This window comes from Trematosphaeria pertusa, assembly GCF_010094035.1.
Source record: "Trematosphaeria pertusa strain CBS 122368 unplaced genomic scaffold BU26scaffold_1, whole genome shotgun sequence".
In the NCBI taxonomy this organism is placed as follows: Eukaryota; Fungi; Ascomycota; class Dothideomycetes; order Pleosporales; family Trematosphaeriaceae; genus Trematosphaeria; species Trematosphaeria pertusa.
In genome coordinates, this window is record NW_022987212.1 from 3,621,009 (window position 1) to 3,648,625 (window position 27,617).

The 27,617-nt window shown below is 54.8% G+C and overlaps 15 protein-coding genes across 15 annotated transcripts; 6 read left to right on the plus strand and 9 right to left on the minus strand.

Annotated features, from left to right (window-relative positions):
• Nucleotides 1–119: 119 nt before the first annotated feature.
• On the plus strand, nucleotides 120–1,481 carry BU26DRAFT_513639 (uncharacterized protein). Its single transcript, XM_033827668.1, has one exon. It carries the CDS (start codon nucleotides 239–241, stop codon nucleotides 1,436–1,438), a length of 1,200 nt encoding a protein of 399 aa, XP_033691891.1. The 5' UTR covers nucleotides 120–238; the 3' UTR covers nucleotides 1,439–1,481.
• A 93-nt stretch (nucleotides 1,482–1,574) lies between these two features.
• BU26DRAFT_513640 (uncharacterized protein) lies at nucleotides 1,575–2,386 on the minus strand. The gene is made up of 2 exons (XM_033827669.1): nucleotides 2,357–2,386; nucleotides 1,575–2,294 (listed from the first exon to the last, which is right to left on the minus strand). Exon 2 carries the CDS (start codon nucleotides 1,896–1,898, stop codon nucleotides 1,683–1,685), a length of 216 nt encoding a protein of 71 aa, XP_033691892.1. The 5' UTR covers nucleotides 1,899–2,294; nucleotides 2,357–2,386; the 3' UTR covers nucleotides 1,575–1,682.
• On the minus strand, nucleotides 1,673–2,818 carry BU26DRAFT_575209 (uncharacterized protein; the record flags this gene model as incomplete). Its single annotated transcript, XM_033834347.1, has 3 exons — nucleotides 1,673–2,143; nucleotides 2,357–2,477; nucleotides 2,531–2,818. The coding sequence occupies 3 exons, from the start codon at nucleotides 2,816–2,818 to the stop codon at nucleotides 1,947–1,949; spliced, it is 606 nt and encodes a 201-aa protein (XP_033691893.1). The 3' UTR covers nucleotides 1,673–1,946.
• Nucleotides 2,819–3,570: 752 nt separating this feature from the next.
• On the minus strand, nucleotides 3,571–4,748 carry BU26DRAFT_499496 (ankyrin; the record flags this gene model as incomplete). Its single annotated transcript, XM_033826412.1, has 3 exons — nucleotides 3,571–4,105; nucleotides 4,150–4,558; nucleotides 4,685–4,748. 3 exons carry the CDS (start codon nucleotides 4,746–4,748, stop codon nucleotides 3,571–3,573), a joined length of 1,008 nt encoding a protein of 335 aa, XP_033691894.1.
• On the plus strand, nucleotides 4,690–8,303 carry BU26DRAFT_31388 (uncharacterized protein). The gene has a single exon (XM_033821961.1). The coding sequence runs from the start codon at nucleotides 4,983–4,985 to the stop codon at nucleotides 8,121–8,123; it is 3,141 nt and encodes a 1,046-aa protein (XP_033691895.1). The 5' UTR covers nucleotides 4,690–4,982; the 3' UTR covers nucleotides 8,124–8,303.
• Nucleotides 8,304–8,524: 221 nt separating this feature from the next.
• On the minus strand, nucleotides 8,525–10,443 carry BU26DRAFT_415665 (MFS transporter; the record flags this gene model as incomplete). Its single annotated transcript, XM_033823126.1, has 6 exons — nucleotides 8,525–8,776; nucleotides 8,861–8,927; nucleotides 8,986–9,347; nucleotides 9,413–9,925; nucleotides 9,996–10,290; nucleotides 10,352–10,443. 6 exons carry the CDS (start codon nucleotides 10,441–10,443, stop codon nucleotides 8,525–8,527), a joined length of 1,581 nt encoding a protein of 526 aa, XP_033691896.1.
• A 704-nt stretch (nucleotides 10,444–11,147) lies between these two features.
• On the minus strand, nucleotides 11,148–11,999 carry BU26DRAFT_558327 (uncharacterized protein; the record flags this gene model as incomplete). Its single annotated transcript, XM_033832550.1, has 1 exon — nucleotides 11,148–11,999. The coding sequence occupies one exon, from the start codon at nucleotides 11,997–11,999 to the stop codon at nucleotides 11,148–11,150; it is 852 nt and encodes a 283-aa protein (XP_033691897.1).
• Nucleotides 12,000–13,060: 1,061 nt separating this feature from the next.
• On the minus strand, nucleotides 13,061–15,228 carry BU26DRAFT_558328 (DUF1741-domain-containing protein; the record flags this gene model as incomplete). The annotated part of the gene is made up of 7 exons (XM_033832551.1): nucleotides 13,061–13,637; nucleotides 13,686–14,096; nucleotides 14,148–14,482; nucleotides 14,529–14,641; nucleotides 14,689–14,842; nucleotides 14,889–15,095; nucleotides 15,145–15,228. The coding sequence occupies 7 exons, from the start codon at nucleotides 15,226–15,228 to the stop codon at nucleotides 13,061–13,063; spliced, it is 1,881 nt and encodes a 626-aa protein (XP_033691898.1).
• Nucleotides 15,229–15,393: 165 nt separating this feature from the next.
• Nucleotides 15,394–16,434, plus strand: BU26DRAFT_513642 (P-loop containing nucleoside triphosphate hydrolase protein). Its single transcript, XM_033827670.1, has one exon. The coding sequence runs from the start codon at nucleotides 15,577–15,579 to the stop codon at nucleotides 16,336–16,338; it is 762 nt and encodes a 253-aa protein (XP_033691899.1). The 5' UTR covers nucleotides 15,394–15,576; the 3' UTR covers nucleotides 16,339–16,434.
• A 146-nt stretch (nucleotides 16,435–16,580) lies between these two features.
• On the minus strand, nucleotides 16,581–17,917 carry BU26DRAFT_527136 (NuA4 histone acetyltransferase complex, Eaf3/MRG15 subunit; the record flags this gene model as incomplete). The annotated part of the gene is made up of 4 exons (XM_033830750.1): nucleotides 16,581–16,762; nucleotides 16,819–17,206; nucleotides 17,304–17,538; nucleotides 17,748–17,917. The coding sequence occupies 4 exons, from the start codon at nucleotides 17,915–17,917 to the stop codon at nucleotides 16,581–16,583; spliced, it is 975 nt and encodes a 324-aa protein (XP_033691900.1).
• A 402-nt stretch (nucleotides 17,918–18,319) lies between these two features.
• BU26DRAFT_413576 (uncharacterized protein) lies at nucleotides 18,320–18,950 on the plus strand (the record flags this gene model as incomplete). Its single annotated transcript, XM_033823024.1, has 2 exons — nucleotides 18,320–18,628; nucleotides 18,684–18,950. 2 exons carry the CDS (start codon nucleotides 18,320–18,322, stop codon nucleotides 18,948–18,950), a joined length of 576 nt encoding a protein of 191 aa, XP_033691901.1.
• A 959-nt stretch (nucleotides 18,951–19,909) lies between these two features.
• On the plus strand, nucleotides 19,910–22,108 carry BU26DRAFT_527138 (glycoside hydrolase family 5 protein; the record flags this gene model as incomplete). The annotated part of the gene is made up of 7 exons (XM_033830751.1): nucleotides 19,910–20,111; nucleotides 20,167–20,192; nucleotides 20,244–20,328; nucleotides 20,379–20,504; nucleotides 20,556–20,656; nucleotides 20,707–21,141; nucleotides 21,188–22,108. The coding sequence occupies 7 exons, from the start codon at nucleotides 19,910–19,912 to the stop codon at nucleotides 22,106–22,108; spliced, it is 1,896 nt and encodes a 631-aa protein (XP_033691902.1).
• A 417-nt stretch (nucleotides 22,109–22,525) lies between these two features.
• BU26DRAFT_31609 (uncharacterized protein) lies at nucleotides 22,526–23,368 on the minus strand. The gene has a single exon (XM_033821984.1). It carries the CDS (start codon nucleotides 23,221–23,223, stop codon nucleotides 22,708–22,710), a length of 516 nt encoding a protein of 171 aa, XP_033691903.1. The 5' UTR covers nucleotides 23,224–23,368; the 3' UTR covers nucleotides 22,526–22,707.
• BU26DRAFT_31628 (uncharacterized protein) lies at nucleotides 23,204–25,152 on the plus strand. The gene is made up of 2 exons (XM_033821987.1): nucleotides 23,204–23,431; nucleotides 23,491–25,152. The coding sequence occupies exons 1-2, from the start codon at nucleotides 23,283–23,285 to the stop codon at nucleotides 25,004–25,006; spliced, it is 1,665 nt and encodes a 554-aa protein (XP_033691904.1). The 5' UTR covers nucleotides 23,204–23,282; the 3' UTR covers nucleotides 25,007–25,152.
• Nucleotides 25,153–25,297: 145 nt separating this feature from the next.
• On the minus strand, nucleotides 25,298–27,229 carry BU26DRAFT_558333 (uncharacterized protein; the record flags this gene model as incomplete). Its single annotated transcript, XM_033832552.1, has 3 exons — nucleotides 25,298–26,674; nucleotides 27,000–27,111; nucleotides 27,183–27,229. 3 exons carry the CDS (start codon nucleotides 27,227–27,229, stop codon nucleotides 25,298–25,300), a joined length of 1,536 nt encoding a protein of 511 aa, XP_033691905.1.
• Between the last annotated feature and the right edge of the window lie 388 nt (nucleotides 27,230–27,617).

Below are 27,617 nucleotides of genomic sequence, written 5' to 3' on the forward strand. Positions count from 1 at the left end.
GCCCATTTATGTTAATAGCCACAACGTGTTCTAACACAAGGCTTGTTCTTGTCTACCCCTTGCAGCATTCACATGCTTAAGCGAAGCCGCGGTTGCTTCTCCGCTTTACCCCTGCAACCCTTTGACATCATCGCAGATCAATAATGATTCTTAATGTCGAATCAGTACTCAGAGTACTGCATGCCATCCGACGTTGATATTGCTTTGGATAGTCACCAAACGAGGCTCGACAAGCACAATGGAGAAGCTCAAAACCGCCTTCGCCAACATCACCACTAAACTCCAACTGCAACAACAGCCACAACAATCGCAAAATGACCACCCCATCTCCCCAAACACCAATTCCTCAACACCCTCCACCGGCCGTCTTTCCTGGCCCCCAAAGCTAGCCTCCCCGCCGCGCGTCCTCGGCGAGGTAAAAGACACCTCCGGGCGTCCCTACCCGCGCGACTTCGGCCGCTCCATCCGGCTCGGCGGCCACACCTACTACATGTTCGGCGACACATTCTGCTTCGACTCCTCCGGCGCCTTCTGCGGCGTCACAAACAACAGCATCGCGCTGATCCCCTCGCTGCACAACCCCACAAAAAGCCAGTGGCTGACGCCCGACGCCAAGGTCCCCGAATTCGTCCCGTACTCAGACGAGGAGCGCGAGTTCTGCAGACGCCACGCAGCGAAGGGCGAGAACAAGCGCTTTGTCAACTGGGCGTTTGGCGGCGCGGTGGAGAGGCCGGGCAGCGCGGGCCGCGAGGCCTGGCTGTTCTACGACACGTGCGAGGTCCACGGCGCGGAGGCGGTGCGGCACTGCGGCGTCGGCGTCGCGAAGGCGCGGGTTACGGATGTGCAGAGCGGGCAGATTGAGTGCGGGCGCGTGGGCGCGTTCCCGCTGTTTGATCCTGAGGGGCCGGCGTGGGGCAATATTTCAAATATCGCGGCGCCGGACGGGTGGACGTATCTGCTTACGGGGCGCGAACTGGATAACTACATGGCGCGGATCCGCACCGATGCCGATTTTTCCAATCCGGCGAATTACCAATTCCTCAAGAAGGGCGGGCACTGGGTGTCCTCGTACCACGCGCCGTATGGCCCGTTCGGCGAGCTGGCGCACGATGTCCTGCACGGCCAGGGCCAGGGCGCCATTGTGTACTTGCCTGAGCATGGGCCGCGGGGGAGGCCGTATGTGTGGTTTGGGTGCGAGAAGTTTATGACGAGTAAGCTGTGGGTTGGGGCGGCGGCGAGGCCGGAAGGGCCGTGGGAGTTGCATAGTGTGGGCGAGATGCCGAAGATTAATGGGGCGCAGAGCAAGACGCGGTATTGTATTTATCCGCATCTTTGGGGAAGCAAGCCGGGGAGAGGGGAGATGCTTATTTCGTGGAGTGATGATGGGACGATGGGTGGGAAGGTTGCAGTGGGGGTGTTTACATTCGCTGTGGTGTAAAATAGGGGCTGAGAGAGATGTAGAAAAGGAAGCTAATTATCTGTCAACTATTTGTCTGGAAAGCTCGCGTCTGATTCGTGTCTTTGAAAGGTGCTGAATTTTGCAACATGAAGTTCAATCTAACAATATCTCTAGCGCCTTTGCAAGGTCTCCAGCTTCGCAGCGGCATCCCGCTCTTTTTTCCACTGCCTTTATCTCTTACTTGTCCATTATTGCATCATTGAGCGCCGCTGCCATCAATACCCTATCTCCTACCCGCCGAGCGTTGGGTTACGCTCATCCTCAGCCAAAACACCGGTTTCTTACGCACACTCTCCTCATCCGAAGGCGCATGAATAACTGGCTCGCCCTTCTCGATACCATCCAAGCGATCATAATAAATGCTATCGATCGCAATATCCGGTTCAGCGAGGAGGTACATATACCAGTAGTAGCCACCACAGAACAAGGCCCTATGCATCATCAGCCCGTATCCCGTCACACTTAAGCGCAGATATGAAGATTTAACTTAACCTCCAATGATGTTGCCGAGTCCGGCCGGGATGATACCTTTCCAGATATACAGCCCGACGCTGCAGCTAGGCGTATTGAGCCAGATGCCCATGGGAACGAAGGCCATGTTCGCGACTACGTGGTTGAGGCCTAGGGATACGAAGGCGAAGATGGGCCACCAAATGCCAGTGACCGTGGATGAGAGATCACGGCCTTGCATTCCGAGATAGCAGGCGAGACAGACAAGTCAGTTGCAGCCAATGCCGCGGAGGAAGATGTTGTGGAAGCTCGGCTTGACCTGCTTCGTGGTGACGAAGGAGTGCACCTCAGAGAGATAGGGCTCCGAGGTGAAACATGTCGCCGACTGAGGATAGTCAGGGATCACGTTTTCCGAATGCTAAGGTTGGCGAATTGGACAGGACTCACATCCGAGGATGAGGGCGACTACGAACAGCGAGCCGGCCAGGTTGCCCCAGAATGTAAGGAACCAGTGGAGCAGCATCTTCGGAAGGGAGAAACGGCGGTGCAGCACCGCAACAGTCGTGTACTACATCCCACTGTTAGCCGGAGCTTAGAGGGAGCCAAATTTGTACTTCTGACCATGAAAGACCCAGTATGGAGATCGGCTCCAGTCAGCAGGATCATGACCAAACCGTAAGGGAAAACCAATGAGCTGATTGTCCTGATCAATCCTGGCGCATTCTGCTGATACAAGGGCGCGGCGTTCGTGCTCAAGGCACTCGCTGCAGCGAACGCGAGGAGGCAGCCGGCAGACACGCCGCTGAGAAAGGCCTTGTCGGGTCGCATATTGCTCTTCTTGACTCCAGCACGAGAAACCAATTCGATGGTCCCTTGCGGAGTGTAGGAGTTGAAGCTGATTCTGGCCATAGTGAATTGGCAACGGGGCCTCGAAGAAATGGATCCAAAGCAAGAATTAAGATTGGGGATAAATAGCTTCGAGACGAGCGAGGATTCTTTGCGCCTGGCAGGTGTATTTTTGAAGGACAAAGGGGGGGGCACTTAAGCTTTCACGCGGCTTGGGCCGAGGACACCAGGAGTCTTATCTCAATCTCCTCGTGCGGATCCTATACCTAGTGAATGAAAATGCATCATCGCCGTCGAAGGCATGATTCTTGGTTGATCATCGGTATGTGGCTGCGCTATGGGAATTGTAAATCCCCACGCCTCAGTTCCATTCGCGGAGGAGAATCAACTGGAGCCAGACATCCGTTCTTGCTGCCGACAGGCACATCGCTTTGTACATCTTGGGCTAAGAGACGATGATGTAGGTACAGTTATGGTAAGCTCACGTCCTGGCTTGGCTGCCGTTTCGGGATTTGTATTGGGCCTCTTTCCGGGGGAATCGGACTGATAAGGTAACGCGGGCCTGCTGAGGTGCAATTGAAGTGCAGATGTATGACGCGTTTTGCTGTGCAAAATGTGGTAGGAAGTTCAGATAAGGAGAGACGCTGATGTGATCGGCAGATGGGAAGTCGGATTAAGGTTAGGCCTAAGCCGCGATCTACGAGAAGAAAGTGGAGGAGAGAGATAAGGTTAGCGGACCTAAAAACCTTTGGTAGTCCGCGGAGAAACGGACTCACTGATGATGAGTAGCGCTGGCAGACATCAGTGGCGCTTACCTAATATTCCCTCAAAAGGTTAGCTAGTTCGGTTTCGGCTGCGCGCCTGTTGACCCAGTCTCTCGCTGTTATGCCGGACGGCGACCTCTTGTCAGGATCCGCCCCGTTGTCCAACAGCCATCTCGCTTCCTCAACTCGTCCCCACCTAACAGCATAATGAAGCGGCGTTCCATACTGTCCCTGGCCACCTGCTCCTCGCCTCGCCGCATCATCTATCGCGTTGACGTCGAGTCCCAACCCGAGTAAATACTCCATCATGGGAATTCGGCTGCCGGCAGGGACTTCCGGTCGTACGCCGGCTGCGCGATGAAGCGGAATTGCGTTTGAGAGGATTGCACCGTGCGAAAGGAGGAGGGCGAATATCTCGGGCGTGCCAGAGGCTGCTGCTGCATTGAGAGCCATGCCTGAATTTGGGATCGGCCGAATTCGCCAAGAAACAGGCTCTTGTGGACTCAGTGGGCGACCCAGGTTGGGGTCTGCTCCTTGCGACAACAAGTATCGGATGAAGGGTTCGTCGTTGTCAGCGACAACCGAGCTGACTATGGTGAGCGTCGAACTACGAATGAGTGGAAGACTTACGGAAGGAGCACATAACCCCACGGACCCGGGTCATTTACATTGAACCCGAAGTCAACCAACAGTCTCAATGCATCAAGCGACTTCGACGCATGAGCTACGGTCTGAGCGTCCCACTTCGCTCCGAGCTCCAGCAGTTGTCGTGCCAATCCAAGATGGCCCGCACCAACGGCCCTATTGAGTCCTGTGGTTACCAACCCGCGGTCACGACCTGCTACTAGTTGCAAGGCGAGCGCGACATCGTTGCTCTCGCAAGCGTCCAGGAAAGGTCGCAGTGATGCGTCTTGTGGGTTCAATATTTGAGCGTATGTAGTGCTGGGCTCTAGGTCGGAGGGCGGAGGTGGTAGTGGCGGCATGTCGAGTTGAGCGGCGTTGAAGAAGTCGAGGTATCCGTGATGCGTAGCGACGTGTCCTGGAAGAAACACAGAGTATGAGGCACTTGCGATTCATATGTTTCGGAATGGAACCGCTCAGTTTCAGATGTGCCGCCGCCGCCTCTTTGCTCCGGACAGGTAAGCTCCTAATCACGTGCGCTTACTCTGCTCGGCTCTGATTGGGCATAGCTCTTGCGGCACGACTACAACAGCGAGCATAGCATCCATCGTTAGCGTGGGCATAGGTTGCACATGGTTGCAAGACATCACATCCATCTGCGTTGCCTCCATCCTACAGTATTAGGCCACTTGTTCAACTTCACCTTCCTGCAATCCAAGGCCACATTTACAACTTCTCTACCTGTATAAGTTACGATACTCCGCCCGAATCATGGACCTCAGAGCACTCACAGTCTACTTTCTTATTCGTCGAAACACTTGGATCTCAGTCAAATCGCAACGATGAGAGTCCTTAGTGCGCAGGCAAACTTGTTCATTCTCTTACAGACCTCTGTAGTCCTCATAACGGCAGTAACCGAAATTGGAACCGACATCACATCGGCTTTGGGCTCACCCTCTCAAATTCCACCTCCGTTTCCTATACTCTCGAACAACAACAGTGGCATATTGAGTGGGACAGGGGTTACTACGAGCTCAATATCGTCCACGCAGGAGCCGCCTCTATTTCCTATTCCATCAGGGAGTAGTACCATACTTTTTGGCACGGGAGTTACCTTGAGCACGGTATCACCATCGCAGACAATACTCATCGGAACGGGATCGGCTTCGCCCTCAGCCACCTCAGTAATCAAGCCTCCATCAGCTTCAGATACTCTCATCCCACCTTCAGACACTATCGCAGGGACGACCTCACCGCCGGTTTCGAGCCCAAGTGCGACGGATTCCACGGTGCTTAGCACCACTCCATCTCCCGCCGATTCTTCCGCCGCATCGGGGTCAATCTCAAGCGGAAGTGGTCCTGTCTCGATCTCGAACATTGAAACAATTACGGGAGTTCCATCAAGTACCGATGTGTTCTCTCTACTACCGGTAGTTACCGAGACTCCTTCCAATACAGTCGGATTGATACTTCCACCCGGAATCACCCTGCCCCCAACGCCAATTACGACGATCGCGCCCACCGGAACTGAAATCCAATCAAGCGCTTCGGACTTGTCAATTGGCATTGCCGGTATGTTCCCACTCATCCAGAACTGGATAGACAACCCTCAACCCTCCGAAATTGCCACGGTGATGGGCGAACTCGATAAGATACTTCCCAAAGCGTCCGAATTCTTGGGTAAGCTACCGAAGCCCACTGACGGAGTTGAGCCGTGTAAATCTGGATTACGGCGCCGAGACTTAGAAGAGCTGGAAGATCTGGAACTGCATAGGTTCCAAAAACGGACCTTCCTCGATGGCTTGTTCAAGACAGCTTTCTCTCTCGTAACTTGTGTCATTGACGGTACCAACAAAGTCAAGAGCGGCGTTATCAATGGAGCGACAGAGGTGGTGAAGAGCTTGAGCGAGGATTTGAAGCCGATGGTCGAGGCTCTCAACAAAGTTGACCCGACCGAAGAACCTAGACCGTCTGCCTCAATTTCGGACCAGCAAGGGTCTTCGCAATCAGAGTCCTCATCATCGTCTTCTTGTACCTTGAGAACAGTTAGCGATTGCAACATTGCTTGCACTGCAACTGCCATCACAACAGTGGGTGGAATTAGGAAGCGAGCAGAGGGTGACTCGTGCACCACCGTTTGCGGATCGCCAGTCACAAGATGCGACGCTACAGGAGTCACAACGGCATCTACTGTGACATCCACATCTTCGGCTTTTCAACGATGCTCCCCTGATTGCGCAGGTTGTAACGCCAACGGCCGCCCGCCACGCCCCCAGCGTTCCGATCTAGGCACCTACTCAACAGCCACCAACGGTGTTCTCTTCTTGCCAGCCCAAACTGTGACAGAACTACCTTCAGACGAAGCTGTTGCGGCGCGTGGAGTCACACCGAGAGAGACCGGTTCCCCAAGCAGCAACTACAAACGAGCCCTCACCAATCCCAACGACGACAGATTCCGGGGCAACGTCGGTGCATGGCTTCTAGTGCAAGTTACTTGTAGTCCAAATGACCTAAATCACGGCGCGGCCCCAGGCGTTTTTTCGACCGGTTTCACCTTCCCCCTCCTTGGCTATTGGGACACTTGGAACCTTGTCGATCTATATGGCTGCACATCCGTCATAGTAGTCTCTCGCAAGCGTGTTTTCATGACACACATCTGGGAGACACCTTCAATGGAAGACACCAACAATTTGCAGCAGCATATTCTCGGCCCTCTTCGTAACGGTGATGCAGGTATCCCACAGGGTCTTACCGCTTTCACCGGAGTGGGCGGTGATTTCGAGAATACGCCGCAAAACAAAGTACGCGCCTTCATCATCACGCCAAATCGGCGGCTTGTGGAAAACCCCGACTACGATGACTTGGAATTTGATTATGAGGTTAGAAAGATCAAGGAAGAACTGAACGACATTCTCGGACGCAGCGACACCGTTCACATTCCTTATATTGCTCGAGCGCCTGACCCCAACCGCAATACTCCCTTCGGAAAGGTTCTGGTACAGTACGATCCAGCTCAAGCCTGGCTTGGTCGAGAAGACGGCAGCTGTAACACGCAAGTCGCGCGGCTGGAGATTTGGTTTGAAGACAGCCCGCGGTATCGGTATCGTGATACATGGGAGGCGTTCCCCAACCAGTACCTCCTGGGGCCGGAGCCCATGGGTGCTGTTGGCGCAGCTCTAGCAAACGGCAAAATGAAGCGCTTGATAAGAGGCCGAGAAGTGACGGACGCGGATGAGGAGGAGTGGAAGGAGTATGCGGCTCTGATGAAGCGCCAAAATGATGGGGTCTGTTTTATGTCCAGCGCAACCCTTTCTGCATCTTCTACTTCTCCGCCGTCTTCCACCACCCAGGATCCAACCACATTGCAGACCTCGATCATTCCTTCGTCGAGCGCTTTGGAAACTCCTTCAGCCTCAGGAAGTCCTCCACCTTCCGAAACCCCTTCTCCCACCGAGCCTTCGAGCCCCTCTGATACCCCTTCTCCCACGCCAGCCCCGGAGCCCTCCACAGCAACCGAAGAGCCTCTACCACCAGCGACACAGACCCCAGAGCCACCCGCCCCAGAGCAACCAAAAGGGCCTCCCAAGAGCTTACAAGTAATCTACGAAACTTTAATCGACACGGGAGCGGGCGATGATTGGTTCTGGAACTTCTACGAAGGCGAACAGGGCGTAGCCGTAGACCCATGCAGCGACCCACTGTTGAGCGATGACAAGGCTCCCGAAAACCGAGGGTATGATGCACCATGGCCAAACGGCGAATGGAAACTGCGGTTTGCAGGCTACGCGGAGGACTGCACGTTCCAGGGTATTGGCACGAAAGGCCCAAGCGGAGATGTTGGCTGGCTCCACTGCCCCGAAAGGCCTGCTATTATGTGCCTTGAAGACCCGAAGAAAGCTGGAGGAAAGGACGCTTGGACGAACTGCGAAACCGGCGACTGGAGTAAGGACTTTCTCCCGGTCGCTTATTGTGATTGGTCGTAGATGAGGCATTTGTTGCTGGAGTTTTCATGCTATCTCGTTATAGATCTGTGATACCCTATTCTTTTTTGACCCTAGATTTAGCCTTTTCAAGTTCGTCTTAAACGCAGGTAGGAGCTTTTCTTGCTTTAGATAGCATGATCTATATAGCTTAGTGACTCAAAACGAGAGGAAATCAATCGATCCGACCTTCATGCACCCCAGCACCGACCAAGAGAGGCGATAGCACGCGAGATTGTTTTTGTATTTAGCGGACCTCGATAAGTGTTGCTCTAACTGTATTTGTACTCAGCTATAGGCGACTAGATGGACACATATTCAGCATAAATCCATCCACCGCCACCAGTCCAGGCATCACCGCACCACCACCACCCTCCCATCAACCCTTCCTCCCTCAGCCCCCTCTAAACAGCAACCTCCCTCCGCTCAACCTCCATTTTCTTCTCCGCCTCCGCCTCCGCAATCCCCGCATTCTTAAGCGCCTGCTCATGCGCCCTCTCCCCAGAAAGACAGTGATAGTTCGGGAACTCGCGCCGCGGTACCCTATTCTGGAACAGCTCGTCGATCTCCTCCAGCGAGCGGCCGCGCATCTCGGGCAGGAAGAAGTACAAGAACACAAAAGTGATGGCGTTGGATGCGGCCCAGATGTACGCAACCTGTGACGTAATACGTTAGCCGGGCGGGGCTTAGGAGAAAGGCATGTGGGTTTGAAAGGGGAGGACGTGACGACTTAGACTTACCTTAGCTCCCCAATTTAGTTCCTTAGAGTTAATGAAGTACGGCGTAGTGAAGCTTACTAACCACGCGCTAGTACATCCATCGATCAGTCTACAATCTCGCTGACCCCATTGCGTAGGAGACTTACAAAACATAGTTAATCCCCGTGCCCACACCGATCGTGACAACGCGCAGCCTGCTGCTCACCAGCTCGTTCGCGACCGGCCAGCTCATCGCGCCGCTGAAGCCATTGTACACGAAGTACCACATCAGCGCGCAAGCCAGGATAGCCTTGCCGGACTCTTTGGAGTTCTGCGATACACTCGCTGCAATGCCCATGCCTAGCATGAAGACCGCGGAGCCGCCGTGGCCGAGCAGCATGGAGAAGCGGCGGCCAATGGTGCGGTAGGAAAGCGACATGCCGAGGAAGACGCCCATGAGGCCCATGAAGGACTTGAGGATTGTGGCCATGAAGGGCTTGTCTACGCCCGCCATTTGGAAGAAGAATGTCTGTGATGGGAAGGAGCACGTCAGCTTTTACCTAGGTAGAACGTGGGGATCCTAGCATAACTTACTCCATATCCGATGATCAACCATATGCCCGAACTGGAATGGCTCAAAATAACCGCAAAGCAGATAATCGTCCTCCGCAAATCCGACCCCTTGAACATATCTGTGAATACACTCCCGCTCTTCATCTCCAGCTCCTCATGGATGCCCCTCTGCATCTCTAAAAACTCTTCCTCCAGCAAGTTCTCTTTACCCTGAAAGCTCTTACCCCTCAGCCTCTTCAGGGCGACCTTGGCCTCATCATCCCTGCCCTGCACTAGCAGCCATCTCGGGCTTTCAGGGATGAAGATGACGAGCAAGGACAGGCAGAAAGGGATGGCGAAGAGCGACGCGAGCGGGATCTGGTAGGCTAGCTTGGACGAGTATTCCTTGGAGAAGTTGTTCGCGGTGGCGCCGAGGATGGAGCCGATGCTGACCCAGATGCCAAAAAAGGAGACGATGGGGGCGCGGAGGTGGGGTGGCGAGACTTCGGCGGTGTAGACGTTGGCGAAGGTGATGAAGAAGCCGTTGGAGACGCCCTGAACGTGCCACATTAGCGCCGTTCAATTCATACTGTAAGATGAGCGATCGCGAATTAAAAAGGCTTACAATTAGGATACGACCAAAGTACAACCCCACCAGCTGATCCGTCCCAATCTGCAGCCCCGCCGCCGCAAAGCTCAGCAAACTCGCCAGCCAAATCGATGGCCTGCGACCAAACTGGCGGCCCCATAGATGCGTGCAGACGACTCCAATGATCGTTCCAATGTTTAGGAAGGAGCTGATGAGCTGCTGCGGCGTAGTCGCGATGTTCCAGCCGATCTTGGCCTTCTTGTCCTGGTACCCGTACACTTTGAGAAAGCCGACCATGGCCTGGAAGCCGCCGATGGTAGCGGTGTCGTAGCTGGTGGGCTTGTTAGTGATGGACTTGCTGGCTATTGAGGGGCTAAGGAAGAGTGACGTACCCATATTGGCAGTTCGCAAGGCTCATAGCCAGGCAGATGAGGATGCATTTCCAGTTATCCTTGATGCCGGTATCGCGGCTGCCCCTAGGCATCATCTTCATGATGGAGCCCTGTATGCAGATCTGAACTGAATACTGCAAAGTCGGATGAGAAGCAAGATACAAGTGATGTGAAGTCGAAGTAAGGATGCGCCTATGAAGCACACAAAACTTTCCACCTCAACCAATTTATGAACCCTGGCGTACCAGCACAGCTTATAACAGTCCCACATCCCCGGGATCAAGACACATAGCGCGGTGTGGGGAAACCCACCAGAAAGTGGAGGATCTGTAGTAGCCAAGCACTTGGCCGCCTGCACGCCCTCCTTAGCGAGCCTATGCTTGATCGCGTAGAGACTAGGGTGCTTATCCTGAAGAAGCACCCCTCCACCTCTTGTCCGAAAATCAGGCTATATGACTCGCAGAGCATATGGAAGACGTTGGCCAGAGCGATACAAAATATTAACTGCCGCTCGTGTATGTGGCTTGGCGACGGTGCCGAGCGCGAGCGTGGCTTGAAGGATCCAGTGTCAGTTGAACTACATCCCCGCTTCAGCGTGAGGAGAAACCGCTTGCTCACGGATAGACGAGGAGGAGAGGATGCAACGGAAGCGGTTGTTTCGAGTCCGGACGGAATGTTCACATTAGCTACTTGTGGGGGCGCTATTGTCCATGACAGTATGGACGCAACGTTGCAGAGGGAGCTTACTCGACGATGATGATAGCTGAACTCTGTCTTCGAACGTGAGAGTAGACATCTACTCGCGTGCAGACGGCTTCCTGCTCTGCCCCATCCTGAAATAACAAGCCAACAGAATGACGGCCAGAATCCCAACGATTACCAGAATAATGCACGTATACTTCGTTACCTTCCCGCACTTGGACTTCGCCCACGTCCGCTTCTTTTCCTTCAGCGTCTGAATCCCCTCATGAATCGTCGGCCTCGTATGTGAGTTCTCCTGACGCTCGGCGACTTGAACGTCGCGATGCCTCTCTTCCGCAGGGTCGAAGAGCTTGCCGCGTGGGTGGCTGTGCGAATAACGCATCGCGTAGAGGACCCTGCGGTCCTGTTCCTTGGGCTGGATATAGTGAAACGTATTTTGTGGGCGCATACTGGCAGCCGCTAGACCAGCTAGAAGCTTCTTCCTGCGCTCTCGGAGGATGCCAGCGAGCGCAAGGTCCTTGAGTTCGTCGAGTCGGTGCTGCAGAACCTCACCAGCGAGCGTCGTAAGTTCATGGTAGAGCGATTGGTCAATGTCATCGAGACTGATGTCGCGCTCCCGGAGCATCTCCGCGATCGCTCTCCATGAGGTTTGTGTAGCGGCGCCACCCTCCGCAACTAGAGCAGGGTTGGGTAGCTGCTCCCACCCCACCATCATTTCCAGGAACTCGTCGTAGTTTACGGCGGCAGGGTGAGGGCGTTCGTTGGGTGCAACGTCTTTATGAACGAGCAATCTGTCCTTATGAGTCGTAAAATCGCTTAGCGTACACTTTGCAGCATGGTGACGTTGGTCTTCTGGTGTCCGAAGTAGGATTAGGACCAGTAAGAGCGCTTTGTCCATGCTGCGCATCTTTTGCGGGTCCACGACAAGGTTGCCATCGTTGTCCATGCAGGCATCCGGAGGGAGAGGAATATTAGACAAGTGTTGAAGCGCACCGAGATAAGACGAAGGTCCAAGCAGGTATGGGACGGCTTCGCATAGACGGAAAAGGAGCCCTATGCCCTCGATTCGCGCACATGGCTTTGAATCCGTGGACTGTCCCGCAGACGATGATCGGGAACCTGTCCTTGTCTGTAGAGCTTTCGGGTTCTGCCTTCTGCTTGCATGTCCTGCGACACTTGTCGACGTTGAGTGCGCTAAGGAAGGGTTCGCGCTAAAGTAAGTCCGAAGCGAAATGCCTGGTACGGGCTTGTTAGCATCGTCTGGAGAGTTTCCATGGCTTGAACGATTGGGAATCCAAGCGCGTATCTGTTCGTTGCCCGGTTTTGTGGATTCTGTTCGTGTCATGCTGTACGGTGTGCCGCTAGCCTCTGCCTGCCCGCTGCGGATAGCCCAGTCCGTCGTCTCGGTCTGGGACAGAGAATCGCTGGGATGGATCGTCTTCGAAGTCGCGGCTCTCCTTGTTGCTCGGGTCCCCCACTCCAGTGCAAAACTTGATCATAATCTTTCGGCTCGTTCTGGCGTTGGTAGCTCGGGGCGGAGTTACCTTCCCACTGTTCCACTTTCTCGCGCGCGCTCGGCTCCGCTGACTCGGGATGCGAGGCCGCATCCTCACCCATTGTGTCTGTCCGGGGTCAGCCTCGCAGTACAAACATGAGCTCCAGGGGTAAACGAACCCACGGATGGAGGAAATATTTTGAAAGCGGACGACCAGCCAGTTTCGCGATAAAGACGACGGTCGGATGCTACGGTAGGCCTAGACCTGCAGTGCGATGCAACGGAGGTAGCGATAGAGAAACAATGAGCGAATCCTGAGCGGCCCGCGAGTGCGTGGTAGAAGAATGTTGAGAGATTATAGGCGCGCGATGTTCCCATGAGGTAGGGCGTGACAGCCAGAAGCAACTTCCTTTACAACCGCTGGGAACGGAAACCTCCCACCTGGGGTTCCTAAAAGGTCGGAGCGACTCAGGCGTGTTTGGGAATCGGGCCGTTGGCCTACCGATCTGAGTTCATCTCTCTTCCAAGAACTTTGCGTCCTCGACCGCAGCTCTCGCAATCTTCTTCAGGAAGATCTTGAAGTCAGCCTCCCGAAACCTTTCCCACCGGTCAAGTCCCTCGCCCGCCTCAATTGACAGGGTATCATAGCCCTGCTTGATGACATTGCTCACTTCACGCGGGCTAAGATTTTTACTCCGCATCTTGCCCTTTTCGTTGCCCTCAAGCAAGCTATGATAGTGTGAGGAAACGTTGATCAGGGTTTGGATGGAGTGCGAATTAGATAATCCAAAGGCGTCTCGGAATTTGACAAGGATGTCGCCCGTCTCGACAAGCTTGTAGAACAAGTCGTCGTATGAGGCTGGGTCAGGAAGAAAGTTTTCGCCGCTTGACAGGGCAAATGCCAGCAGGTTGACTAGGAGGTCCACCATTTCGGAGCACCCGCGGATAGATCGTATGTCGTTGACATACGTGGTCAAGAAACGGAAAAAGGAGAGCAGCGTTCGCCACACCTCTGACCAGTGGTACGCCATGCGAACCTTTGCCCTGCCTAGATACGACAGCATGCGCAGCAAGACACCTAAGCATAGGCTGGCAAGTCTTAGCTATCAGGGGCAGATATATGTGTCGCTTACTCACATGTAGAAATCAACATCCAATCTTCGTCGAAGGTTATGGTTGATCCCATCGATCATGAGGTCAATAATCACAGAACCGGGGGCACGCTCACCCTTAACAAGCGGTAGGTAAGGTGGCCGCTGCCGACACAATCGCACAGAAAGCTTGCCCTCGTCGCTGCATAGGCGCTTTACGAGAAGCTGGTCCTCCACGAGAATTTGCAGCACAAAGAGACTGAGGTAGGCGTACAGAGCAGACCTGCTCGAGCGATGTGCGTGCTGGAAGAGGTAGGAGGTTAGGGAGAGGAAAACGCTTAGCGGAGAAGCATCGCCCTTGTTTGGCGCTTGGGTAGACACTAGGTTGAAGCAGAAGACCTTATTGGCATTGGCGAAGTCGTAGGTGGAGAGAAGCTCTCCAATTTCTGGTCCCGGTCTGTCGCCAAATGGTGAGCGATAGGTATAGACAGGAAAGCTTGCTACGTACAGTGCTGCAAACAACGATTTGGTCTCTTCTGGGCCTGGAGTGGGTGTCGAAGGCCTTGATGCGGGCGCAAGAACACCTAGTCCGATATAATTCAGCGTTGACCCTAGCGTCCAGCCCTCAGGTATGTCGTCCTGAACTGCCACATAAGCGTCCCGCAGCCTTAGACAAGTGTCTCCAAAGCCAGTTATCATTTTCTGTATTATGGCGTCGTTCACGAAGTCGTCGAGCCGTAGCCTATACGGATTCTGGAACTCGAATTTGTTGTAGTTGACGAGCAGGCCGAGAAGGTAGAAGGCGGGCAGGATCTGCGCGCTGTCTTCGCAATCTTGAATGTACTGGAGGCCGTAAGTATCTGATCGGCAAGGGGGAAGAATGGCATACCTTCATGAGCGAAGGGAACAGATCCCGGTGGGTCAGATAGGATGGCAGTGCGGTGTGGAACCCGGCGGCGGTTATGGAGAGGGTGGTACGGACAGCCTTGAGTCGCAGCGGTACTGGGAGCATCAGCGCAATGCCCCGAAGCTCCCTTCTTTAGACATACTGCTTCTCCCATTTCGTATAACTGCGTCGAGCATCGCTACGAAGTCGGACATTACCGCATCGGCGTCGTGAAGGCCAGCGAGGACGGAGATGATGTCGGAGCTGGGGTTCGTGTATTTCTTGCTGAGGGCCGCATCTAGAAAGACTGTCAAGGTCTGGCATGTGAGCCAGCGTATAGACAGAACGGTGGGGGCATCGTACCTCGAGGGCGATCTCGTCAGAGGGCGCCGTGCCCTGTCTGGCGCGCTGGATTGCGCGAAGGAATAGCTGCTGCGAGCGCGTCTGCAGTTGTAGCATCTCGTCTGGGGACACGGAGCCCAGAACGCTCTTCAGCCCTGTATGGTCAGGTCTGTGCAAGAAGAACTCTTCCCAAAAGCCTTCCGAGAGCTCCTCATCCTCGTCGTCTTCCTGCACCATGCTGAGTAGGTGAATCTGGAGAGGGTACGACGCGACGGACCTTGAACAGTGTTTCGTACAGTTGAATGATCTTGGGCTGGAATGTTTCAGGTCGCGAGACCTGCGTGAGCGGCGAGGGCTCCATAGTCACGAACAGTAGGCTTGTGCGGCTTCTCAACTGGCAGGATGATGGTGTCGCGAGCTCGTTGTGCGCCGAAAATCGTGGCTCGGGCCGCTGAGCGTTCAACGCGGCGATGACATAACGTTCAGCCTCTCGCGTGCTACCGAACTCGGTATACCGAGAATCTGACGCGAGTATTCTTGAAACTAAGGAGTCTAAGCTCTGAGGCTTCCTCAAGCACGTTTTGCATTTCTTAGGTCGTCGCTGCCGGCTGCGATTGGAGGGCGGGGCAGCATCTTCGTCAAGGCTACGCTAGAGGCCACAACACTTTGCGACTAATACAAGCACGCCCCCATTTGTGCCATTACCACAATGGGCAAGCCCGTTGTCCTCCTGGGAATATCTGGCCCCTCCTCCTCCGGCAAAACAACCCTCTCCCGCCTCCTCCGCGACATCTTCCCTCGAAACCTCATCTTCGTCCTGCACCTCGACGACTTCTACCACACCGACGCCGACATCCCCATAAGAGACGGCATCCAAGACTGGGACTGCTTGGAATCGCTCAACCTACCTCAGTTGCACTCAGCACTCGCGTACATCAAACAGCACGGGCGATCACCACCGGACTTTGTCTCCAAAGAAGACGAGAATAGTGTGGGCGAGCATGGTGTCGACGAGAGGGAGATTGAGCGGTTGAAGAGGACTGTAAGGGAGACGGTGGAGAGGCAAGGATGGAGAGTGCCCATTTGCATAGTGGATGGGTTCCTGCTATTTTCGGAGGATATGAGGGAGATTAGGGAGCTGTTCGACGTGAGGTTGTTTTTGAGGACGAGCTATGAGACGACCAAGAGGCGCAGGGAGGCGAGGAGTGGCTATGTCACGCTCGAGGGGTTTTGGGAAGATCCGCCGGGGTATGTAGACAAGGTAGTGTGGCCGAACTACGTTCAGGACCACAGGTTCTTGTTTGAAGGTCAAAATGTGGAAGGAGAGCTGGACGAAAGGGTGTGTAGGAAAATTGGGATCGAGGGCATGCCGAAGGAGGCAGAAGAAAACATGGCGAAGTGTTTGGACTGGGCCGTGCGGGTATTGGAGGGGATTCTCGAACAAGGCCCAGGAAGCAGGGCGGACAGATAAAGAAACGGGATTAGGGGTTGAGGACCAGAAGCCTTGTATTGCTATACCCGCACCGATGCATGGAGATACCTGAGAATCATATGAAATGCCGGGAATTCCGTGCCATCGGACCCAAATGACCTGATCAAAGAGCCATCACCCGAGCACCATAGAGATAGAAACCCAGCTTAACTTACTTGTGCAAGGAACAATGGTACAAAGAGAGCTCCGAGAAGCAATGAGAAAGCACGCAATGACATCGGCTAGGTGCTGGACTTAACCTTGTCGATGTATGCCTGACCGGGGCTCTCGTAGATGGACGAGAAGAAGGCGGTGACCTGAGGTTCCTTGGCGAGCCATGTGGTCATCTGGCTAAGCTCTTCTCGAAGGCGGTTGACGGCTTGTGCGTCCATGTTGGTCTGCGCAATGAGCTCGGGCATGGAAACTGCAGAGAATTAGCATACTGCACACAGGAAGATAGGATCGCGGCGGCTAGCTGACCGAAGAGGCGGAGGAGATGCTCGCCACCGTAGATGTCGGCCAAAGTTTTGCCGGCGAGATCCGATGTCGCGTTCTCCATGTCAGTACAGATGTCGTAAAGCTGCTCACGCTCAAAGCGATACAGCAAGAGGCGCCCAAGGCTCTTATTGAAGTACTCCTTCAGGCCTTGGATGACCTCCTCGAGGATGTCAGTCTCGACGCTGTTGCGCATGCCTGGTGCCGCTGCGTATGCGAAGTACTCGTCCAAGATGACCCCAGCAGGCTTGCCGGATGGTAGTTGCACTAGTTGGAGGTTCTTGGTGATGTTCTCCCAGTCGTCGACCAAGAGGCTCTTCAGCCTGTCGGGCATGAAGATCCTAACCGCGCGGCGACTCTGGAAAGTCTCTTCCTGCGGGCAGAAAATTAGCAGCGGTGCCATTACAACTAATCCGGGAGTATGCAAGGCGCATCAAGATTGTTGAAATAACTTCGGGCAAGATACTCACCTTTTCAAGATCCTGATCCCGCATCCTCTTCTGGCCGCGGGGTCCGGCGGCGGAGACGGACATTTGTCGCTCTTCACTTCCTCGGGTCGAGCCTTGCGTCTTCTTCTTCGACGGAGGAGGCTGAGCCCTGGCAGCGCGTTGAGCGGCAAGCACCTCGTGCCTCAAGTTGTTGGCTAGCTCTCGATTCTCTTGAGTGAGCTTGCGGAGACGGTCCTCGGCAACCCAATCGTCCCAGCTGCGCAGCTTCAGCAAAGGTGGCGCGTCGTCGCCCGTCGTCGCAAGAAGTGCGCGGGCGAGATTGTATGAGCGTTGTGAGTGGGAAGTGGGGAGCACTGCTGAAGTGCAGATGGAGGAGCGGAAGACAGTGAGAGGGCAAACGTGACCGCGATTTATCGGCGACAGGCAACAGGCAAACAGAACAACAATCAGACGAGGAGTACTTACGTGTTCTTCCAGCCCTTGTAGTGGACTTTGTATTGGAAGCCACTCTTCCTGTCGTCGCCATCGCTAGGCTTGACCTCGATGACCTTGGCTTCATACAACAGCTCGTGATGGAAACATAGCGCCTTCTCGTCCTTTTTGAACTGAGGCTCAGGGACAGGGGCTGGAGCCATGGTGGTGGCGTGAGGTAAACGTGTAGAGGAAAAGCGGTGGGTGAGCAAGAAGGAAGTTTAGGCGTCGGGGGGGCCGACAGTTCACCTCCGGACCACGTATCGCGTGTTATCGCGCGCAAAATGAGGACAACAGGCTTATCCAAACGCTGCAAACGGTTCGATCTAATGCGTAGTTCTAGCAGTCGCAGATGGATCAGCCGGGCGAGGGTTCAGTATCTGATGTGTTCAAGAGGCTCTGAGTGTCCCAATGGGAGTTTTCTGAGCTCGGACCTGCACGCGACGACGCGACAGGCGCTCATCAGCCCTATGAATGCTCGCCCCCGTCAACACCCAACAACACTGGACTACCGATTGCGCGTGCCAACCCGAATCCCATTGCTCTGCGCGTCCGCCGCCGCCACCATGCCGTCGTATGAAGCGAAGCTGCTCACCGATTTCCTCATTGCGCCCGCGTCTTTGCGCGACTTCATGACGCTGCGCCAGTTCACCGACATCTTTCCTAAAGGCCACCGATCGAATCCCGCCATTAAGGAGCTATATCGAGAGCTATATACACTGCGAGAGAGGGACATCGAGGCTGTCCGCCAGGATATCGCAGACGAAGTCAAGAGATCGAAGCGGCTGAAGCGCGAGTATGCCAGAGAGAGGCGCCAGATGGACGACGCGAATGTAGCCGGCCTCAACCCAATTGCACTACAGATGGAGGAAGAGGTGCGTCACTATCTCTCGACTTCCCTAGCGTTCCCTTCGCTGACAATCGTGACAGCTCTCTAGCGACCGCCGCAAGAAACCGCACACGATACAAACTGTCCACCCGAGTATTGAAGAGGCATGCGAGAGCCTCAAGGCACAAATTACAGAGATGGAGGAGCAGAGCCACAACACTCTCGCAGAAATCCAGGAGGTCATCGGCGCGCTGAGTGATCTACGGCACGGCTGGTTCGCCCAGACAGCCAGCGGTGAAGATATCGGAGAAGAGGTGCTTGCTACCTTGAAGAGGTTGGAGGCCGTGTGCTTGGATCCAGCCAGCTGAAAGGCTTCAGAGCTCTCCAATTCTAGGTGGCATGTCTTGAGTCATGGTTCACCGATGGCTGCCCAATGGTAAAGCTCCCACTTTTTGTGTGGCTGTATATTTGACTTGAGGCTGATATTCCACAGATTATTTGTCGTTCTTACGGATATCCGTAGTAACCCATTGCTACCTCTCCACGCATCGGTGGCCTTCCCGGAGCTCAGACTGAAATTCGCGACGCTCCTGTCCAAACCGCTTGGCGAGAGCGAGGTCATTCTCATGCGAAAAGTTCAGTCCCGTGGCAGACTTTTTCCTGATAAGAAACACCAATAAGGGCACCTAGAAGGGTGCGACGGGGTTAGTAACCAAGTTCGCCTTGGAACACTACTAGGTCAGCAGCGCAGGAACATACCGACGTTGACTAGGCGCGATTTGGTCTACGCGCCCGAGGACGCATACATGTCCTTTGCGCCTAAGATTCGGGACCTGGTTCTTATTATCGGTCTTCAAACTTATGTAATCCTTCTCAAAGCGGTTGTTCCCGTCCCCTCATTCCACCAATGAGTGGGATTCCGGTCCGTATTCCGTCAATTCATCCAGCACGTCTTGGCACGAGACTTGCTCTTCCCTCCACTACTACGCACGCTCCGAGAACGACGATTTTCCAGTGCCAGCTGAATTCTTTGTCGCCAGCCTTTGCAGTACACCACGTTGAGGCCACTACTACCTTCCGCGTTCCAGGTCACTGCAGGTGACCGTGCGGTCTTTGCAGGCCTCTGTGATTGGTCAGATCGCCATGACAATTAATATATCTGAACAGCCTCAATATCGAGAGCATAGCGATCAGTCCTTAACCTCTGTTAGGAACGTCTGGCTATAGGTGTCCGTCTACACGTGGCCAGAAGGCCTGGACTACCCTTATATCATGGTGACCTTCTGGAAAAATAATGGAAACCATCCGTTGTTTTCGCAAAATCACCATGTACCTTCCGGGCATCCTTGCGTCGCTGGTATCGGTTGCCACCCTGACGACACTCGCGGCGGCTGACTTGAGGATTACCGCGGATCACCATTCGTTTGGTGGTGTCAATTTTCCTTCTCTTCAATTTCTAGAGCCCTCGTACAGGGATGAACTCATTCGAGCTGTCGTGAAGAGCAATGCTCGTGTTATTCGATTGTTCAGTAAGACCTGGAGAGCAAGGCTTCTTATTGATATTTGCGACTGACCGCATCACAGTTCGGGGGGACAATGACCATGGAGACGTATGCACAAGCACCTGTCAATCCTGGATCTTAAGCGCTGACATACCTCAGCCTGAGCCGGAACTAGGAACATTCGATCGCACTATGCTCGATCAAATCGACGATACCTTGGCAGCCATTCATCGAATCTCCAAAGGCATGTTGAAGCCATTGCGCATGCGCATCCTTTCTGACCCGCAATTCCAGGCCAAGTCAAAGTCATCATCGCACCACATGACGCACACGCGCTTCGTAGCTCGAACGACGTGCCATGCGATGCCTACTGCAAGAAGCTCGACGGTGCTTTTCTAGATTTCTACAGCAGCGAAGACTGTACGTTTGACTGCGCGAAATGATCTCGCTTAAGATGCTGATTCTAAACAGTCCGGAAGCTCTACAAGACCCGCCTGGAGGTCTTCTTCAAACATTATCCGTCCAAGAACTTCGACGGAAAGACATGGGCCCAGCTAAACGAAGTTATCTTGGTTGGTCACTACTTCATCCCCGTAACCATGCCCAAGCTGACTCCACGCAGGGGGTTGACCTCCAGAACGAGCCATGGTCCGGCATCTGGCCAATTGTCGCCGGAGAGTCCTGGATTTGTGACATAGCAACTCACCTCAAAGACACGCTGGGGCTTGGCGAGAGCAACATTGCTGTCATCACGGGCGGTATTTCCGGAGCTCAAACACCGGATGGCATCCAAAACTTCCCAGACTCCGCATTCGAATGTCCAGCTGTCGATGTCATTGGCATTCACGGTTACTTTGCTGAAGGAAACGGCTTAACAGCCGGGACTCCATGGGCGAATCTCTTCCTTCCTAGCAACACGCTGACCGCTCGCTCATTGGATAAAAAGCTCCTTCTGGTCGAAGAGTGGGCGTACGTGCATACCGATCGTGGCCACCACTACAAGAAGAAAGCCATTTTTGATCAAGGAAATGCTCTCAACTACCGCGGTATTCCTTGGGTATGTGGTCCAATTTCTTGCTCACACACCTTCTAACCCCGAATAGCTGTATTCGCACGCCTCGTTCCGCGACGAAGGCACAACCGCTAGAGTCAACCTTCTCCGCGGACAAAACTTCGCCGTTGGTGCCCTAACAGACGTTCTCAACCGCGCCTACAAAGCTCGCAACAACTTTGACTGGTCCAGGTATCTCCCGGCACCACCAACAGGCCTCACCAATCTCACCGTTCTCCCCCTCAACCCATACATCCCGCAGCAAAGCGAATGCGTCTTTGGCTGCGAAGGCCATCTCTGCGATGCACCTGATGGCTGCCAGCCCTCCCTCATCTGCAAAAACAGCGTCTGCCAAAGCGCCCCCGAGACGCAACCGGGCAAAATCGACGACGAATGCAACAGCAAACAAGTCTGCCAGGAGCACCTCACCTGCGCCGACGGCCTTTGCCAAGCATGCGAGAACCGGCCCACCATCCAACCCGAAGACTACCCGCGCCAGTTCACCGTCTACAACGACCCCGACGGCCAATGCGCCCTAGACAAAGACCGCCCCTTCCGCATGCGCCCCGTCTGCTCCCTCCCACCACCGCAAACCTCCCCTTCCCGCCGCGGCAACCCCTGCCAGAACGCCGCGCACTGCGACGCAAACGAGTACTGCGACTGGGGCTTCTGCCGCCTCTGCACAGAAGGCTGTCTCGGCATGACGTGCCGCAGCAGCAACAAGTGCAAGACGGGCTACTGCAACACGCACGGCCGCTGTGACTACCCCGGCAAGCCGAAGGTCCAGTTCGGGCCGGGCGCAAGAGCATCCACGAGGGATCGGAAGGGGCCGGGGTGGAATGCGGGCCCGCGGGGTATGGAGAGGGGCCCGAATAAGGTGCGCGATGAGGCGTTGAGGATTAATATTCCGAAGGAGAGTGTGAGAGCCACCGGTGGTCCTGCTGCTGCCGCGGCCGCGACGGGCATGTCGTGAGTGTGAATCGTGTAGATGGAAATCGTTAGCGCGTGTATCATATAGAACCCTCCCAAACAGCTCATAGGCGTCCATGGAAGCTATCTCGCGAATCTGAAGTTGCACACTTACTAGCGTTACCACACCCTCCAGGGCTGTGAGAGAGGCACGTCGCGTGGTTGCTTCAAATGCACGAACAGGTAAGCATTCGAGTCGCGTTCAACGGTCGTCTAGCATCTCGCCTCCCGGGCCTTAGCAGTCGTGCTATACACGCTTCCCTAGCAGTCCATTGGCCACGCTCCAAATAACCTTCACATACACACGCGACACAACCTTGGAAACGCACACGCAAACACTCCTTTGCAAATTTCCCACCCCCCCAGGGCTAACATACACTACCTACCTACCCAAGCCCGGTCGGTGAAGTCCTCCAAGGAGCAAAGCAGCAATTTCCCCAGATTACCGTAGGTATTCCTCGGAGCCGCGCACTCGCACGCGCAGCATCGACACCAAACCCTCTCCAAAAACCCCCAGCCACATAATTGGCCCTTCCAAAAATACCCTCCACTCATGCAGGACCACCTGCATCACACTGACGCTCTACCTCGCATTCCAACCACTCACAGCAGCCCGGCACTTTCCAAACGAACAGCACCAAGATCCAGAATCTCATCTGCAGACGCAGCCGCAAGCCGCAAGGCAGTGGCGACATGTGGCGGTGCTCTCGCTTGCTCGAAGCGACACGTTCCGACACGACACCGACGGAGCCGCACCAACCAGCACGCGTAGCAAGACCAGGATTGCAAAAATGCCATGGTGCGATTCGACAGATTGCGATGCTGACGTGTGGCTGGAGAGGGGCAAAGGCAGGAAAAGCGGCAGAATGCCATGTTGGAAGCGGGACCCTGATCGGCGGGGGATCGGCTGCAGAAGTTGCCGGATGGGGGCTGGAGGGCCGGTGGGCTGTGGTGGATTGTGGCCACAGGATCGTCGGTGGAGCGTGTGTGGTCCTGGGTCCTGGGCATGGCTGCTGTTAAAAGTGCGCGGTTGTGGCCACCCCGTTGCGAAGGGATTGCGAAATCACGCAGACATGGCTTCATAGCGCGAAAACGAATTCTTTGAAGCTTCACGCTCATACATTTGCTCGTTTCTTTGGTTTTTGGATACCATCACACTCGCTTCGAATTGGGGAGATATGCGTTCGTTAATTGGGCTGGTCGTTGTAGGGGGAGGTGTGTTTGGAGGAGTGGTTAGGAGTGCGGTGTTGAGAGCGCCGCCTCCAGAGCCGGTCGTTACGCCGGCGCCAGATGTCGAAGTGTTGGCGAAGAGACAGGATCCCGACGCGTGAGTCCTCCCCAACCTGCTACTCTCCTTCATGTATCCATTGTACTAACATTGCACAGTGTCTCTCTCGCCCAAGTGCTCCTCACCGCGATCCCGGCCTCTCTCCGCGAAATCGCCGCGACAAACATCCCCGCCGTGTCGAGCATTCTTTGGGAAGAGTTCCTCGATGATAACAAGCCGGAATGGTTCTTGGAGTTGCCAACGGACATCCAGAACTATTTGATACGCCGATTTGGGCCGAGGACTGCGTGGCCGACAGAAGCTCCAGCGAGTTCCGGAGTAGATGCGACGGCGAGTGGTTCTGCGCCTGCATCAGCGACCGATACGGATGTGCCGTGGCAGACGAGCCTTGCTGAGCCTTCAGGGACGAGTGGGGGTGCTTCGCAAACGGATACTGATGCGACGGAGAGTACTCAAACCCCAGAATCCACAGCCTCCAGCGATTTGTCAAGCTTGGCTACCTCCGCCGTGAGGATCTCGACTGCTTCTACTGGGAAGCCGACTTTGTTGCCGACCGGATCGCTCACAGATTCGCCCACCTCATCATCCACATCCGACCCCGACTCCCCACCAGCCAGCGATTCGGGTCTATCGAAAGGTCGAAAGATCGGGATTGGCGTCGGTGTACCACTCGCTATCCTCGGAGCCGCCGCCCTTGCTTTTGGTTGCTGTTTCTTCCTCCGCCGCCGTCGCAGGAAGAACGTCGATGGTTCTCTTCCACCTTCGTCTCCCGGCTTCATCCCTCGCTTCGCATTCCAGGACAGGTCGGCCGAGCACTTGGAGCACCGGACCCCGCTGAACCGCGACATTAACCACTCCACGCAGGATCTAGGTCACATGAACTGGGACGACGACGTAATCGAGCCGGCTGAACCTGCGCCGATGCACAATCCACCTCCGGTGATGACCATGCACGATCCGAAGCCGATAATGGCGCCCGCGCTGTTCCATACCCATAGTTCGAACCGTGCAAGGGGCAGGCGGACGAGCTATACGAGTTTGCACTCGGTAGCGGAGGTCACAGAACCAGATGAGGAGTCGCCTGTTCTAGGACGAGATGTATCACCACCGAAGCAGAGTCCCGGACGAAACCTCATCCCCACTCCACCGATACCCGCGGCGGCGCAGATAAAGCGGAAGCCGGTCGCCACGAGCCCGCCGATGCCGTCGAGCCCAGCAGCAGTGGAAGCGTCACGTACCCTCCTGCGACAGACGATGCCTGACCACAGCGGAAGCAGTTCGAGCGGACTGGCATTGACCAGCTCGAGCGGCTTCAACAGCAGTTCGTCTGGGCTCGGACTCCAAACTGACGCCGCATCCCCTGTCTCGCCAGTCTCGAACCGTGCGCCAAGCAATCCGTTCAACTACGATGCGTACGTCGAAGACTATGGCCCGGAATATCACCACGGATATGTTGACGTCGAAGATGGTCTATATGGAGGCCACACCAGCTTATCACGATATCCCGAACCACGAAGGAAGAGCTCGAAGACGGAATGGCCGCTCCGAAATATCGTTGGATCGCATCATCGGCGGAAGTCAAGCCCGCTGTGGGATCGCATATATGAGGAATGAGGAATGATGGATGTATTTAAGCGTGTTGATACCTCGGACACCGTTTTACGATTTAATTTCCTTTGTCGTACACGATACCACACAGCATTGGGAACTTGGCGTTCATGAACGTTGACGATACACATTCCTTGTAAGTATTTTTGGGTTCGAGACGATACACAGCGCCTGATGCGCATATTTGTTAGTATTAGGCATGAATGATGGAGGGTTGGTGTCGCCTACACCTCAACGGCATAGCCGACCAGATAGGCAGGTCGAGAAGAAATACGAATAATACGCACTTCACAAGCTTCATTCCGTCTTCAGCACACCGCTCAGGATGCTTCCCAGGAAGCCGCGCACCCGCTTGGGGCTTTCTTGCGCCGTCGTCAGCACGATAGCGGCGCTTAGGGCGAATGCTAGCTGCTCTTTCCATCGATGCTCCGGAAGGTATCGGCGAGGGAACCAGGTTGCTGCAGCCCTCGGGAGGACAAAGAAAAGGATCTCCAGGCGTTTGCGCGACGTCTCAATGAGGATGCTAGAGCCGCAAAGCAGACAGCCGCCCAAGACACAGAGCCCACCATCCCACATCTGAGGGGTCACAGTCTTGGACGAGAATAGCTTCGGGCCGAGGCGCGTTCGGGAAAGACACACGCCATAATAGAAGAAGGCGATGAAGGCTCCAAGGAAGGCAGAGCTTCTTGCCATGTCCTCGACGGCCTTCAATAGGTCAGTTCGGGTCAGTCCGGCAAGCCTCTTGCCGGGCCGGGCATTTCGTTTCATGTTCCTTGCCAAGACTATGACCTGCAACGGAGCATACATCTTGGCCGCGAATGTCCAACCCTTCAGAAAGCGCACGAGGGCATGCTTCTCACAGCTCTTGCCATAGCCCATGTGAACGAGCTCGCACGGAATGGGGATAGTCTTTGCGGGGTCCCCGAGATCTTCCGGGAGGCCGTAATCGTGGCACATGGAACCGAGGAGCGGCGCCATTCCCGTATCCTTCCCGTAGATCCACGTACCATACCGAATGTGCCGAAGCGCGAGCAGAAGGCGGTGATCAAGCTCCGCTGCTGCGGAGATCCAGGTGTTGTAGCTGTGGGGAAGTCTGCTGGGGCTGTAGAACCAAGCATGCATTATGGATGCTGCAGAGAAGAAGAACAACAGCGGGGTTGCTGATTTAGAGGCCTTTTGTATGCGTGATGAGGGCTTTAAAGGCAGACGATCCCACGCTCCGCTGATGATAATGTCTAGGGCTCGGATAACGGCGAAAATTGTGAGGTCTATCGTCTTTCCTGCAAGGTCGGCCCTTGACAGAGATCTCGCGTTAAGCGTGGCATTGTCGATTTCTTTCGAATTGATTTCGGGTGGTTCATCAAATGGGCCCGGCTTGATGACTTCGAGGTGGCTCAGGGGCTGCACTGGCTGGCTCTTGGTTGATGGGACCTTTGATGGTGTGCTGTTGAGCAAACTGAAGGATACGGATGCCGATACTAGCGCGGCTATGAATCTTGCGAATAGACCAGCGAGTCTGGCTTGATTGGGTCCTATAGCAGATCGGAAGAAAAGAAGTGTCCTGACTATCAAGAGCTTGAAAGGCACTTGGAGCAGAGTCGATCCGCCCACAAGGGTCGCGCAGAAGGTGGGAAAGCGGTGGAATGACAGAGCCTGTCGAAAGATGCGGTTGAACTATTCATCAAAGGTCAGCTAAGCATACTCTCAACGATCGGACGCATATTCCGGCGATGAGAGCAGATGCATCAGGGGTTCAGGCGTCCGTTGAGACACGTAGATTTGCTCTTGGAGAATGAAGCCAACTGGCTACAACATAGTACATGCTTCCTTCAAGGGATGCATGCGAGCGATGTTCCAAAGTCCGGCAATGTTGCTAGTAGCCTACATCTTCTCCACAAACGAAGGAATGAGGCACTTTTCTATGGCTGCCGCAGTAGATATAAAACGAGTCTATACCTCGCCGAACGATGAAGGAAGCTCCAAGTGAACAATCACTCACTCGGATACATGCTGCTCGAAGGCTCAACTTTCTCTTGCCCAATAAGAGAAGAACTTTGATCAATCGTGGGCTAGTACTCGAGATCAAACCGAGAACGTATGCAACAGCGAGTCTATAGGCAATACGTTAGCATTGGATGTCTCTCTCCATGGGCGCCTCCAGGGTAGGGCGAAGGTCACTTACGGTCTAGCAAGCTGCAGGTGCGCCACTCCTCTGCGGTGTTTCGTCATGCTGCATGAAGCAATATATGGCTGGAAAGAACCTTCAGGGATACGAGAACTTGCACCAAGTCATCTGATGAGGGAAGCAAGGCGTTAGCGTCGTCTGGAACTCATGCCGAGGTTGAGCAGATCTGCTTGCAAAGGCGTTTGGAGGGGAAGCTTCGGCGGGTTCGGTGCGGATTGGAGGCTGAAGGGAATCAAGGTTCAAGGATGGACGGCGGGCCTGTCAGCGGCGCACGGAGGAGTTCCCTTTCTCGACGTGGCGGTAATGCTGAGCGAAAGGGGAGGGCGGCCGTGCCGAGCCTGGGCCAAACGCTGCAATCCGGCGAGGCCAACAGCTGCGCGCGCCAGGCCAACTGGGTGCAACGAATCGTGGTTTCGAGGGCAGCAAAGGCGC

Coding starts and splice junctions, on each gene's coding strand:
- BU26DRAFT_31388 (XM_033821961.1), top strand. CDS start 4,983: ATGAGAGTCCTTAGTGCGCAGGCAAACTTGTTCATTCTCTTACAGACC.
- BU26DRAFT_31609 (XM_033821984.1), bottom strand. CDS start 23,223: ATGAGCGTGAAGCTTCAAAGAATTCGTTTTCGCGCTATGAAGCCATGT.
- BU26DRAFT_513639 (XM_033827668.1), top strand. CDS start 239: ATGGAGAAGCTCAAAACCGCCTTCGCCAACATCACCACTAAACTCCAA.
- BU26DRAFT_513642 (XM_033827670.1), top strand. CDS start 15,577: ATGGGCAAGCCCGTTGTCCTCCTGGGAATATCTGGCCCCTCCTCCTCC.
- BU26DRAFT_513640 (XM_033827669.1), bottom strand. CDS start 1,898: ATGCATAGGGCCTTGTTCTGTGGTGGCTACTACTGGTATATGTACCTC.
- BU26DRAFT_31628 (XM_033821987.1), top strand. CDS start 23,283: ATGCGTTCGTTAATTGGGCTGGTCGTTGTAGGGGGAGGTGTGTTTGGA. Junction 23,432..23,490: donor AAGAGACAGGATCCCGACGC/GTGAGTCCTCCC, acceptor AACATTGCACAG/TGTCTCTCTCGCCCAAGTGC.